We start from the raw sequence: 14,728 nt of genomic DNA, 5'->3' as shown, positions 1-14,728 counted from the left end.
AGCTGCATGTTGGGACATAGCGTGACATACAGTCATGGGACAGGGGTAGATGTCTCAGTCTCTCAGAGTCTCAGTTTCGTCATCTCTACAGTGGAGATAATAACTGTACTGACCTGACAGGACTGTTGTGAAGATTAAAAAAGATAACATCTGTAAATGCAGCTCGCCTCTTGGTAAGCACTCATTACATGTTTCCTTCCACTAGTAATAGAGTTATGTGGATGTTCCCCTTATCTTTCTTATTTAACTGTAGCCTCTCCGAAAGCATGGAACCTTTTTGAGAATATCTGTTTTTAACTCATCTGTGAATTTTCCACTGTTTTGTTCATCTTGTATCCCTGGGGACTGGTACACTGCCTGTCACATAGGAGAGAATCAGTAAATATTTACCAAGTGAGTGAATAAATGAATTTTGGCCCACTCAATGCTTGAGATGTTTTAGGGCAGGGATACGCCTATTAAAAATGGCTGGCAGAAATGCCCTGGGAAATATTTTCTTACTGGGAACTTTAAAATGCCCCCCTGCCCCTTTCCAATGGGGTGACCCTTTTTAGCTTCCTTTCCAATAGTAGAAGAAAGCCCAGTGGAATTTTCCGGGCTGGAGCGTTAAGGGAGTTACTGATATTTTTATAACATATGATGTTAAAAACAATTGTATGTGTGCCCAGAAACTTTTTAAGGCATGCATTTCAGCATCCAATTTTATTTAGTTTCAAAAATTTAATAAACAAGTAACACAACCCTGTCGTTGTTCTTTAAATAAAAATGAGAGATCTACAATTAATAGCAGCAAAACAGAAACATCAGCTGTGCTTAATAAGGCGGTGGAATATGTCTCACCAAGGAGCCTGGCAACAAGTAAGCATTGTGTCAAGGGTCCAGAGAAAAGACACAGACAGGAGGCTGAACGACAGACGATTGAATGTCACCAAGCAAAGGCCACTGAGAGAGGATGCATGTCATCAACCACCATTTTTTTGTCTCTTCTGTGGCCTCATGCAAACTGCACGTGCTGTGGAAAAATTCAGCGTGATTTGCAAAAAGTGTTAAGGTTCCCGTCCCATAAGGGATTCAGCAGTTCAGGAAATGAAGCCCAGTGACATTTTTAAAAAAAGTATCAATAACAGATGTAAACTGAACAATGTGACTGAGGTTTTTGCAGTCACATTGCTAAACACCTTTGCAGACCCTAGCTATAGAACACGAATGCCCTCAAGATGGTCACCTTTGTCACCTCTGCTCATGTGCATTTTTCTCCTTCCTCCTTCCCACAGACTAAAGGGGAATAGTTGTTGCTGCTGCTGCTGCTGCTGTGACAGGGTTAAAGATGAGGTAAGTGTGAGACTGGAAGCCAGACAGAGCTTGTACTCACTGCTCGCTTGGAAGTGAAGAATTTCTCGACATCGCCTTTGGTGACAAGTCATAGTCGCTGTCTGATCTGTAGAGAAAGGACTCTCGGCGTTGGCTGTGCCCTGGAAAGGTGGCGTGAAGCACCAACCCAGAGGAAGAACTGGCCTGGGGGTCCAGTGGGCTCCGACCTGGGGAAGGGCCATTTTCCACATCAAAGCTTAAAAGAGAAAACAGAAAACTCAGGTCACGTGAGAACCATGGAGGAGGGCATCTGACATACATACAGTGAGAACCAATGTGTGCCAGGCACTTCACATAAAACTTCACATTTCATGGAAAGTTTTAATCTCCCCAACAGCTCTGAGTTGCAGTCATTATTCTTCCCATTTTGTGTAAAGGAAAACAGTCCCACCGAAGTTCAGTCATTAGCAAAGAGTGGAGCCAGGATTCGAACCCCAGAGCAAATTCCCATGGCCTTTCAGTGCATGAGCAACTTTGACAAATTCAGAGTAAGAGCCAACCATAAAATAATTTGATGATAAGCATCACCAGAGACAGCACTAACACAGCTCTAACTACTGCCACTGAATGAGTTTACCTAGCTGGGAGACTTCTTCCTGTCATCAGTAAATACCACAGTCTCGTTAAAGACACAATATGCATGTTTCTAAGTGTTTCAGGAACACAGTGCTTTAGTGAAAACATCCACCGGCTGAATAGAGATGGGAGGCCCAACCTGAGATTCAATATCCATATACAAGTTTCAGCACAGAGAATGAATTAATCTGATAATGACAAATTATCCACCAGGGCTGCAGAGTTTTATCTCTGGAGGAGGCGACAGCCACTGGCTGCCACAGAGGGGCACCATGAAGCTTTCTGAGCAATCTCTTTCAATCGGAGAAGGTACCCTCAAGCTCAGATTTACTTGAACAAGCTTTGATCAATGAACACACAGGCGGAAGCAGCAGAGATTTTGTCTCTTGTTTCCTCTCCCCCCATCCGGGTATTACCCTAGTGACACTGGCTTGGTGACATTACCCTTCCCATGCTCTCCAGCATCCCCTATTCATTTTCCCTGCATGCACAACTCCCTTAGCCACAAATTGACGGTAACATTCTTGCCTAGCATTTCTCCAGACCACTCACTGCTCTGCGACTAAAGCTCTTCAGAGAGGTGTTAGAGAAGGGATGGAGCTGGGGATGCTCTCTTCTCCAAGTCAGACCACAATAGTGGGCTTCCTTTATATGAGGTGTGATCAAAAGATACGGTGAATGTTTAAATGAAAAAAAAAAAATTATTACAGTGAAAGACACATTGCCATGAATTCCCCTCAAAATATTCCCTCTTGCTTCGAACACACTTATCCCATCCTTCTTGCAACTTTCTGAAGCAGTCCTGGAAGTCCTGTTTCGTGAGTGTCTTTACTTCATCCTCCATCATGACAACGCTCTGTGTCACACATTGTTTCTGGTACGGCAATTTGTGTCAAATAAAAACATTATGGTGTGTCCTCATCCACTTTATTCACTGGATCTGGCACCGTGCGACTTCTGGCTCTTCCCCAAAGTCAAAATGACCATAAAAGGAAAATGTTTTGAATTGACTCAGGATATCAAGGCCGCCATGACAGCGCAACTGAAGACACTCACGAAAGAGGACTTCTAGAACTGCTTTAGAAAGCGGCAAGAACGATGGGATTAGTGTTTTCGAAGCAAGGGGGAGTATTGTGAGGGGGATTCATGGCAATGTGTCTTCTACTGTAATATATATTTTTTTAATTTAAACATCCACTGTATTTTTTTATCACACCTCGTACTCATCCAGTGCCATAATTTATTTTTATATGCATGCTTCTATTTTTTTTTTTTTTTTTTGCTAGTTCTTACAACTTGCTCTCTTTGGGTGGATTTTGCTTATATTTCTGTAGTTTACAAATTGCTTTTTGATAGTCATTTACCCCTCATAACAGCCCTGTGCAAGTAGATCCCACTCTACTTTTGAGGAAAATGAAGCTTAGAGCGATTTTAAATGCCTTGCTCAAGGTCACAGGCTTGTCATTTGTAGAGCAAAAATTGGGACACCGAAGACCTCCAACTCATTTCTCTACAACCTCAGGCTTCCCTAATCACAGAGTTCCAGAACAGCTTGCTGGGTGATGGGGTACAATTTTCCTTCAGTCTCTGGACTCAAAGAAAGTCTGTGCTTTGTATGTAGAGTCAGTCAGATTATGAGCAACCTTGGCTGTTACCTGTATGAACAAAGGGAAGGCAGCAAATTACCCTGAAGCTGTATGTTTCGTTGAAACAAGAAACCTTTTCATTGAAAGGAGAAATGCCAGAATGCAGGGCTATCGTGCTTCCCTGGAGACCATTCCGAGAAGCTGCTGTAGCCAACCCACAAGCTCCAGGTGTCTGATAAGATGCAGCAGGTGAGAGTCTCTGGTTTAAAGGACAAGGAAAAGCCATAACAATCCACTATGTGCTGGGGCCTCCAAGACACTGCAGATGGATTTTCACAGTAGGCTAAGGGTCTGGGAGGGGGCTGTCTTTTGAAGTCTGCCAGGCATGCAGGCAGGTGGGCCATCACTCACACACACCAGCCTGTTTGCCAGCCTGCCCGGAGGCAGGGCTCTGCTGTGAGCCAAATACATTGTAGCAAGTGAAAACATAATGAAAGCTGACTTGCACACTCTCCTTGGGTGAGATCTATATGAGTTGTTGAGCAACATAACGAGCTGCTTTGTGGATAAGGGCTCCTTTGTGCCACTCGAATTCTGTAGAACGAGTAGGACCTGAGGCTGGCTCTGAACTTTTCTTGAGGACAAAGAGGGTGGGATCTTAGGTGAAGACAGGACGACATAAAGCTTAAGAGGGGGCATGAGCTTTGAAACTTCATGTGCCCTCATGGTGTTGTTATTCATTCGGTTTGTGTCCATAAAGCCTTTATGGACATGAAAACATTGAAATAGTTTTGTAACAGTCAGCAGCCAGCTACTGCCTCAGGCCCTCCAGAGCCTACTGGACGTCCAGGTGGTCCAGGAACTACAGGGTTGGTGTCTGGAACAGCAGGGGTCCTCTAACTGCAGCACTAAGGCCTGTGACCATTAAATGGGTCAGTGCCCAGGAGGGACCAGTCATTAAATATTATGAATATCACTGCTGTGTGTACCTGTGCTAAAATCTTAGAAGATGTGCCAAGGAAGAATTCTCTGGTGCAAAGAAGCAGTCTCAGTGAGACAAATGGCCTTTCATATTCCCTGGGGCACTGTTTCAAAGCAACCAACACAGATGTACAACTTAGGAACAAACATGAATCACCAACCAGACACCAGCCCCAGTCACAGCAAAATTAGCGGGCAGACATCACAATGCGTCCCACAGATCCAGGGTGGGAGGAGGGGTGTGGGCAAGGGGGAGATTGAGGACAGACTCCAGCAAAATGAATATGCCACACAAACTGAAGTACAATTAGGGATAAAATGGAATCTGACATATCAGAAATGGGGTCCATATTTATTTAGGGTAACTTTTGCCTCTGCCTTAATCAGGACACACATTTCATCTTTAGGCTTCTTTATATTAAAAAAAAACAAAAACTATTATAAAAGTAACATAAGGATGATATATAAAACAGACAATAGAGAGAAAAATACCAGCTTTATTAGAAGTTTAGTATTTTTCCTTCTGAACATTTTTCCCACAGGTTTGGATCTTGATTTCTTTTCACAAGTATTTTTCACGGACTGCGCAGTTTCCAAAATTATCATTTTCCATGGGTTACTCACTTCTTTATCCAGAGGCTGTACCATACTTTCTAAAGCATTTTCCCCACTGTTGCCCATCATATTTGTGATTTGAAATAATGTTGCAGTTTCTATCCTTGAGCTTATAGATACTTCAGGATCTAGATGAGGTTACTCAGAATTTTAGGTAGATTAAGGGAGGATGTTACTCCTGAGCTTCTGAACATTTGACACTACCTGCCTGAAAGGGGTGGTTCATATCCAGCATAGAGACTGACACAGTATTGACAGTGGTTTGTTTTCTAGGATCAGAGCCGCCCCGCCCCCACCTTCTGTCCCAGTTCTGCTCTCTGATGTCCAGGGTTCTGACTGCGTCTCCCGGCCTCGGTTGATCACCCTGGACTGATCAATTGCTTGTTGTCTAAGACCTGTTATTTTAACAACTTTCCCCTGCTTTGTATCTAGAGTTCTCTGCTCCTCAGAGGCAGTGCTGGTAGTGGGTGAGGCTGGGAGTGAGAAGTGGTGATCCCTGTCACTCATCTGAAGGGAAGAGCAGAAACTCATGCCAGTGGGAACTGAGAGGAGGGTAGGGAGACAGGAAGAGAGAAGGGATAGGAAAACATTTCACAGGAAATTGCAGGTGGAGTGCCCTTCTCACCACTGTCTCCAATAAGCCACCATCTTCAAAACGCAGCTCACATCACCTCCTCGCCCTCTTCTGCTTAGATTCATGCTCTGCCTCTGTGCTCCCCTACATCCCTTCCCTACTGTGCTTTATCACAGTAATTGCACCTGTCTATTCAATTACCCAGTGAGGCAATGATCTAAAGATATAAAATAAAATAAGAGAAAATAAAGTAAAATAAAATAAAATACACTGCTGTGTTCTCCCCAAACAAAACAAACTTGTACAGAAAAATCACGGGTTTTGATGTTTGAGATAGTGATATCTTTACACAAACCCCCATGATGGGAAAGCTCTCCTGGACCAACATCTGTTTGCCATCTTCTCATCTCATTCTTTTTACTAAAAGCAGAAACACTCTCTGGCCCACACTTTCTGTCCGGGTGGTTTCCATTCCCTAAAACCCATGTAAAGCCAGCCCTGAACCGGTGCAGGGGAGTGCCAGCAGATGGCAGAAGGCAGCTACAGCTTTCCCAGCCTGCACCTCCCAGCCTCCAATCAGAGCCGGTGAGGCTGCTTGCCAGTCTTGGAGGGAGAAATACAACTGGAGCCTTATTCATAAGCCTGGGAGGAAAAACCAGGGATAAAGAACAAAACCACAGGTGTACACGAAACCTTTTATTAAACTAAGAGAAGTTCTACTTCCAAGAATTCAATCTAAGCCAGGTGGTTACAGAATTGCCTGTAATTGTCCCCAGGGTGGTAGTTTTCTGATCCCCCATTATCTGTGCACACCCCAATTTCTGTAACCAAGATTCATGAAACAACATCCAAGGAATAATTCACTTCCGAATCTTTTCTTTTTCAATTCAGTCCCTCTCTCGGTGAGTCTCTTTGGCTTATTCTAACAAACAACACCACTGAAATGATCGCAAGCTCTACAAAAACGTTGAAACTCACAGGTCAGCAGAGTGGCTCACCATCATTTGGGAAGAGTGCCCTGCTATCTCAATTCTGCTTTTCTTTCTTAAAATTACTCATTGAGTATCTTCTACATCATTGAATTCCCACAACTCTGCTGGGCTAAATTTCTTTGCCCTATTTCAAAGAGGAGAAAACAGAGGCTCCAAAATGTGAAACCTCATTCGAAAAATTCTAAAGCGTGACCTCTTTGAATTACATCTTGCAATCTGTGCCCAGGGACCTCTCCTCCACGTCCCCACAGATCCCCTATGGATCTCAGAGCCTACCACCCTGGACTGTATTCCTCTGTTTACTTACCTCTTTCACTCCATTAGACCATGACCTCGAAGCAGGGACTAAGCCTTATTCATTTTTGTATTCCCAGGGCTTAGAACTGAGTCTTATGCCAGAAGGCATACAACAAATATTTGTTGAATGGATGTAAGACTCTCACAGTTTACAACTCTCTCCTGACCAAAAGTTACTACTATAGGATTCAAAACTCTGGCAGGTGAAGACTTCTGAGCAGTTCCTAAATAGAGTCAGTAGGTTCCTCTTTCTTCATCCTTACCCACCTTCCCTGCAGGATCCAAGGAATTCCAGCCCAAGAGTTTTGGCTTTTGAAAGCTTTTGTGTCTAATAATGAGCATGTGTATGTGTGTGTTGGGTGTATTCATGAAAAAAAAAAAAAAGCTGTTTCTTTAAAGTTCTGTTGGAAAGTATTCCTCTTAATTGAACTCAGAAACTAATATCTTCAAATGTTTGCTTATCAATTTGTTAAAAATAAATAACCATTTATTTATGTACTTATGTTGGTCATCACCTCAATGTACTATCTGGTCCCTATAGATGTGAAAGCTGCACTGGAACATGAACTTTTTATTGATTTGACAGTGACCCACCTTTATATAATTAATGGCTGTAGGCTGCAACCAGTCCTAATTTCTAATGACGGACTTCACTGAGCAAAATCACAGCCAGCATGATGGAGAGCCCATGGCCTAGCTGAAGGCGGTAGACCTCCTCTGGCCATAGCTACAGCAGAATGTCACAGTTTTGCCCTAAGAATCAGATCCAAAGTCTATGCCTTCCCTCCCATAGAGTGAGAAGGAGAAATGTGATGCTTAGCTAATCTGAATTCTAGAAGCAGCTTTGCACTGCTTTCCTTTCTTCTAGGGGCTTTGAAAATTCATTCATGGCAATAATCCCAAACTGCTTCCCCACAGAGAGGTTTAACCAGAGGTAACAGAGTAATGCTGAAAATCTCTGGGATTCTGGAGATCTGGCTTCCAGTTCCTGCTCTGAGAGGGAGATGACTGAATTGAAACAGGGACTCTCCGTATCCTGCCCCCTACCCCTTAGTCTTTCCCCACTGAAATAAATGAAAATAAATAAATAAATAAATAAATAAATAAATAAATAAATGACTAAAAGATCCATGAGGTACCTCTGAGATTAGAAATCTTATAGAGACTTTGGAGATAGAAGAAAGATTGGTTCTCAAGTATAGTTTATGGGGTTTTATATTGTTAATAATAATTCATTCATTCAACAAATATTTAGTAAGCCCCCACTCTGAAACAAGGCACTGTTCTAGGCCTGAGAAAATATAGCAATGTACAAGACAGAAATGGTCCTTCTGGGGAGGGATGGACAATAAATAAATAACTTCAGATAGTTGTAAATGCTATAAAGAAAACAAAACATAATAGTATGGTAGAGACGGGTATGGAGGACAGTGTTTCCTTAGTTTGGGTAGTCAGCAGTTCCACTCTCTAAGTCATGTGATTTGTCTGTTGCTCTACCTCAGGGCACACTACCCATCTTTCCCAGATGGTGTCATTTGAGTTGAGATAGTTTGTCCTTGGATTCTTTCCAATATACATTTCTACACCCTTTTTAACCAAAGAATTGGGTCAAATGATACTTGGGTTTGAATCTGGTGTCATTTATTAAGCCAGGGTGATATTATAATTGACCATAAGAAAGATATATTTGGTCTTCATCCTTGATTCCTGCACAAGCTCCCAAAACCCTTGCAAGTGTTGAGATTGTTATGTGAATGAGGTGACTTTTGGACTTCACCTAAGGGTGGGCTGGCTGTTTGCCAGGAAAACTAACCATGGGATTAGAGGACTGGAACTTTCAGTCCCACCCCAGGACCTCCAGGGAGGGGAGAAGGCTGGAGGTTGAATTAATCACCCAAGTCCAATGATTTAATCACTCACGACTATGTAATGAAGCCTACATAAAAATCCAAGAGGACAGCGTTCAGAGAGCTGGGTTGATGAACACGTGGAGATGTGAGGAGAGTGGTGTACCCGGGGAGGGCATGGAGGCTCTGATCCCCTACCCCAAAGCTTGTCCTGTGCATATCCTCCACCTGGCTGTTCTTGAACTAAATGTTTACACTAAACTGGTGATCTAGTAAGTAAAATGTTTCTCTGAGTTCTGTAAGCCATTCCAGCAAATTAACTGAACCCAAGGAGGAGGTCATGGAAACCTATAATTTATGGCCAATCAGTCAAAAGTACAGGTAACAACCATGACTTAGGATTGGCCTCTGAAGGGAGAGCAGTCTTATAGAGTGAACGCTTAACCTCTAGAACCTGATGCTACCTCTGGGTAGAAGTGTTAGAATTGAGCTGAAATTTTGGACACCCTGCTGGTGTCCGTTTCTTGGTGTGGGTCACCCCCCACCACCACCACCAACACCCACATTGAAAATTGGGTTTCAGAAGAGCAAAAGGAGACAGTGATTTAATTTTCTTCATTCCTTGCCCCCTTTCTGAGATGAGTTAGTTGCTCCATTGTCTCATATAGCTAGTCTGTATTAATATCTATCTGTGCATCTCTACTATAGCACTTGTGCAGCATAATTGTGAGGATATTCTGCTCCCAAATGGCTGTGTTCCTCAAGGATACAGAATATCGTTTTCATATATTTTACCCCATGGTTAAGGATTGTGTCTGTCAGAGGGTAGGTACCTAATATATGTCTGATGAATAACCAAATGAAGAAATGAATGGTTTGGGACCAAGGAACTTTTACGCATTCACCTTAATACCTATTGCAGGCAGCATAGAGTTGCTTCCCCAATAAGCAAGGATGTGAGCGGTGTGGTGACACGAAGCCATCTTCTACCCTCTGCTCTGTTCGAACCCTAAAAGCCAACTCCATGAAAAAGAGCCAAGGGTTTACTAAGAAATACCACTTGCAGAGAGGGTTGCAACACCTTCCAGAGAGTACCAGCTCCAAGGAAAAGGCAAATGATCCTACTTGGCGGCAGCCATCCCATCCCCATCCCTTGGTGTTCATGGCGTGAGAGATGGAAATACAGTGAGTATTCCGCTTGATGTTCCTTTCGTAGGAGGCCTTCATTTTGCTGCAGCCTTTGTGTTGCAAGTTCTTTTATTTGTTGTGTGACATCCTTTCTTTTGTGTGCTGTAAACATTTCACTAAAGAAATACATAACAAAAATAGTAATACCAATACCTAGTTTTTCTAATGAGATTATAAATTGAGTGTAATTTTGTCTAAAAGCTTTGTTTCACATGCTTAGAAGCCTATTTTAATGTATTCCTTTAATAACTTCACACTGTGCCTATGTTATATGATTGGACGTACAAGGAAGACAGGAACAAGTGCAAACAGTGCTACCTCCTAATTATAAGAACATTATTTCTGACAAGTTTACAAAATGTTCTGTCCATTTATTTCCAGGCCAAAAGTGATTTCAAGAAATCGCAATGTTATAAATACGTGTTTCTCAGTGTTTTCTAGTTAGTGCTGACATTTCACAGATTTACCCTCAAACTTTTATCCACTGAAACCCTGTAAGGCATACAACAACTCTTAAGAGTCATAGTAACTTTCTATAGGACAGTGTTTCTCAGGAAAGGTAGGGGACTCCCAGATGAGAACAATTGTGTATGGGGATGTGTTTTGTAGGTGGGCTTTATAAAGCAGCCATGGAGAGGACCAAGGCTGAGAACATATTTTGTGCTGTTGCTGCCTCTAATTGCACTGTGGGTGTACAAATTATCTGACTAGCTCAATATTTTTCCACCTACATTCCCCACCTTTCCTAAAAAAGTATCATAAAAGATAAATTCTTTCTTAATAAGATATAAATAATCCCACTTACAAGTTTGCTGGCCCCGCCACTAAGAACATCTATTACTCTATTAATTAAATAAAATATTTATTAACAAGGATGGTGCCAGCTTCCAGGAGCTCAAAAGAAATTGAAATTCCCTTCAAGATAAATGAGATTGATCTGGGAAAACCAGTTCTTACTCAACCAGCGATGACTCCAAGAAATTGCCACTTTTTACAATAAGTTCTCATGTACCATCTGGAAACCAGTTCCAGAAATCTGCTTGAAATCTATAGCTAAAATGTGGGAGATAAATAAATGGTCATTTAACTCTTTTGTATACTCCAGTGATGGACGACATGTTGATCCCATGAGACACTGAATTGCACTTTTGGATTAATTTGTTTAAGACTTGAGCCAACAAATTTTAATTGATTTTAATCTTCAGCCTAAACCACCCCCTGTACCCTTCTGTCCCCACCCACTTACTTACCTCATCTTCCTCACTGTGGTAAGTGGAGCCATCACTTACTCAGTTGTACAAACCACAATCATCCATGGTTTTACCTCCTTCCTCAACTGTCCCTTTTTGTTTTTCAGTTGGCTAACAAGTCCTGTTCGTCCTACATCAAAATTATTCACTTTTCTCTGTCTCTGCTGCCACCACTGTTTCAGGTATTAAAATCTCATGTGAACTAGAGCAGTCAGTCTCCCTAAGACTCTCCCTGTTTCTACTTTCTCCTCAGCCTCTAAACCCTTCTCCATATGACAGCAAGAGCAATCTTTTCACACAGAAATCAAATCATGTCATTGCAATTAGAATAACATCCACACTCCTTACCATAAATTACAAGTCCCTACGTAACCTAGCCCCTGCTTCCTCTCCACTCTCAAGTTATACCACGCTCCCCTCTGCTCAGTGTGATTCAGCCTCAGGGACTTCCTTTGTGTTCCAGAAACATGCCAACTTCATTCCCACCTCAGCAATTTTGCATGTGTGTTTTATTCACTGGCAGATTTTCTTTGCTTTGAACAGTTTCTGGCTCAGAGAAAGTGCTGAATAAGTATTTGTTGAATGAATGAATAAAAGCTGGTCTCTGCTAGTTCTCTCCTCTACTCATTGCATAGTTGCCTTTTTATTCTTTAAGCCTTGGATTAAGTCACCTACAAAAAATATTCCTTCCCAAACCCATTATTTAAGTAGGTCTTCTGGTCTTCATAGTACCTAGTATACATCTTTGCTATATCTATTTGTGTGCTTATTATTTCTGAAATTGTCACTTCTCTCATAAAACTCTAAGTTCCATCTGCTGTATTTACCAAGGTATTAACTAGTACTTGGCACTGTACTTGGAACACACTGCTAGTTTTGAACCAATGTCACTTCAATGGATTAATGAATGAGGAAATGAGTATGTGAGTGTACTAAACACTAGCAATCACCTCGGTGCTTCATAGCAGACCCATATTATTGCTGTTTTACAAATAATCTTTCATTAGGGGAAGGGCTCATTTATTAACTCCCGTTGTTGGAGTTAATTAGCTCCCACACTAATCTTAAGGAAGCTCAAATTTAAAATAGCAGTTGATGTAAAACCTTATTACAGGTTTGTGTGTATGTGTGTGATTACTACTCTAGGCTTATTTCAGAAAATGAGTCTGGTTTTCAGACCAAATTCCACAAATCACTGACTTTTCAGAGAGAGCTTCAAGTGGGTGTTGAGGTCTTCACTGAAGACGTACTCCCTGTCTTAGGTTTGTAAAATGCCATTACTTAATATTTCAAGAACTCTGGATTTAAAAAGCTAATTTATATTATTAGGTTGGTGCAAAAGTAACAGCAGTTTTTGCAATTTTTTTTTAACCTTTTAAACTGCAATTACTTTTGCACCAACCTAATGTCTTGAGAATGAATAGGCCACATCTCTCTCTCTTTTTTTTTTTTTTTTTGGTGGAGGTAGTGGGGTGGAAAGATGGCAATATTGTTTGCTATAAACTCAAATAATAATCATAAAATTGGAAATCATTGCCTCAGCCTCTAGACTACAGAACATTTAATAGTGTTTGTGTCAGTTAACATCTGGCCTCCAAATGTTATCAGTCGAACACTGCACCTGCAGGTGGCTTGGCATTTGAGTTTTAAAATGTTCTTTTGGGAAGAAAGGAGGGGTGAAAGAAGGAGGAAAAGAGAAGGTAAAGGTAGAAAAACGAGATCACGACAACTTTTCTCCTTGACTTAAGCAGTAAACTTTAGAAAAACTATATAGTATTTTCTCACAGGTACTGAGTACTTACAATGTACCAGGCTATGTGGTGTTTGGTGTATATTAACTCATTTCATTGCTATAGTCACCCTGGCAAAGGTGTTTACTTGATCCTATAGATTTGAAAACTGAAGTTCCAAGGTTTAAATAATTTGTTGAAGACTACTCAGCTATGGAATAGTGGATCTTAGATTTAAACCCAGTTTGATTGGATCCATTAACAAATCAATCAACTCACCCGCATCAGTAGACATCTGCTCAGACTTTCCTCTTGTTATCTTATAAATTTTTATGATTGCATCTGTAGCCAAACCTTCTGTTCTGAACTCTGTTCTTTCTCTCCTACTCATAGACTGTACTACTAGAGTAATTTTACTCTTTCTTGCATCATCATTTTCCATTTTGCACATCAGCAAACAATTTACTGTACAGATTTATATCTAAAATAAACTAACCCACAAACAAAAATAACAACCAAAACAGACTTCTACCAGACATATGAAAGTTGAAAGAATTCATCACCAGCAGATTTTAAGTATAAGAAATGTTAAAGGAAATCCTTCAGGCCGAAGGAAAATGATACCAGATGGTAAATCTAGATCTACACAAAGGAATAAAGATTTTTCTTCTTATTAAAATATCTTTAAAATATAACTGACTGTAAAACAAAAGTAATGACAACGTATTATAAGGTTTATAATACAAGTAAACCATATGACAAGAGCACAAATGCAAAGAAGAGAGAAATGGAAATATACTGTGGAAAGTTTCTTATACTATGTGTGAAGTGGTATAATATTGCTGGAAGGTAGATTGTGATAATCTAAAATTTATACTAGAATCGCTAAAGTCACCATTTAAAAAAAAAGAAGAAGAAGAGGTGGCTCCATACATATATATGGGTCTTGTTTTATCCACTCAGCCACCCTATATTTTTTTATTGCAATACTTAACCCATTTATATTTAAAGTAATTATTGATAGGTATATAGTTACTGCCATTTTATTATTAATATTTTTAATCTTTTTTTGTCTTCTTCTTCTTAAAGAAGTCTCTTTAACATTTCTTGTAGTTCCGGTTTAGTGGTAGTGAACTTCTTTAGCATTTTCTTGTCTGGGAAGTTCTTTAGGGAATCACTTTGTAAATTATATAAATGTCTAACTACTATGCTGTCTACCTGAAACTAACATAGTATTGAATGTCAAATTAATTGAGATTTTTTTAAAAATTAAAATATAATAATAATTGTTAAAAGAGAAGACAGAGCAGGCTCTAGGCAGGGCCTCTAGGAATAGTTACCAGAACACCAAAACAAAACAAAACAAACAAAAAAGCTATACCTAAGGAAATAAAATGGAAGCATAAAACAATTTTCTAAAACAGAGCAGAAAAAGAGGAAAAACACTTCATAGGAAATCCCTCCGGTCAGTATCATCGGTGCCCAGCATCTTGCCCAAACCAATGGTTCATTGTCAGTTACCATCATCCTTGAAGTGCCGGAACATTTTGCCCAATTTATCCTTCTTTTATTTTGACTTTTAAGATACCTTCTCCTGGTTTTCTTCTTATTTCATTGGCTTTCCTAGGTCTTTAATCTCTTCCCAAAGTCTGCACGTTGGAGAGTCCCTGGGTACAGCTTGCAGCCCCGTTTCCTTTATCTGTACTCATTTCCCAGGTGAT

General features: G+C 40.7%; 1 protein-coding gene across 10 annotated transcripts in view; it reads right to left on the bottom strand.

The window, feature by feature from the left end:
• PDE4B (phosphodiesterase 4B) overlaps positions 1–14,728 on the bottom strand; it is a 564,992-nt gene that overhangs the window by 116,123 nt on the left and 434,141 nt on the right. For all 10 annotated transcript variants that reach the window (XM_074334882.1, XM_074334883.1, XM_074334879.1 and 7 more), the window contains one exon: positions 1,373–1,567. In XM_074334882.1, the coding sequence (XP_074190983.1) occupies positions 1,373–1,567 (195 nt within the window). The remainder of the gene's footprint in view (positions 1–1,372; positions 1,568–14,728) is intronic.

The sequence above is a fragment of the Rhinolophus sinicus genome, linkage group LG06 (assembly GCF_036562045.2).
Source record: "Rhinolophus sinicus isolate RSC01 linkage group LG06, ASM3656204v1, whole genome shotgun sequence".
In the NCBI taxonomy this organism is placed as follows: Eukaryota; Metazoa; Chordata; class Mammalia; order Chiroptera; family Rhinolophidae; genus Rhinolophus; species Rhinolophus sinicus.
The sequence above is the reverse complement of the archived record's forward strand: the minus strand, read 5'-3'. Positions and strand labels throughout refer to the sequence as shown.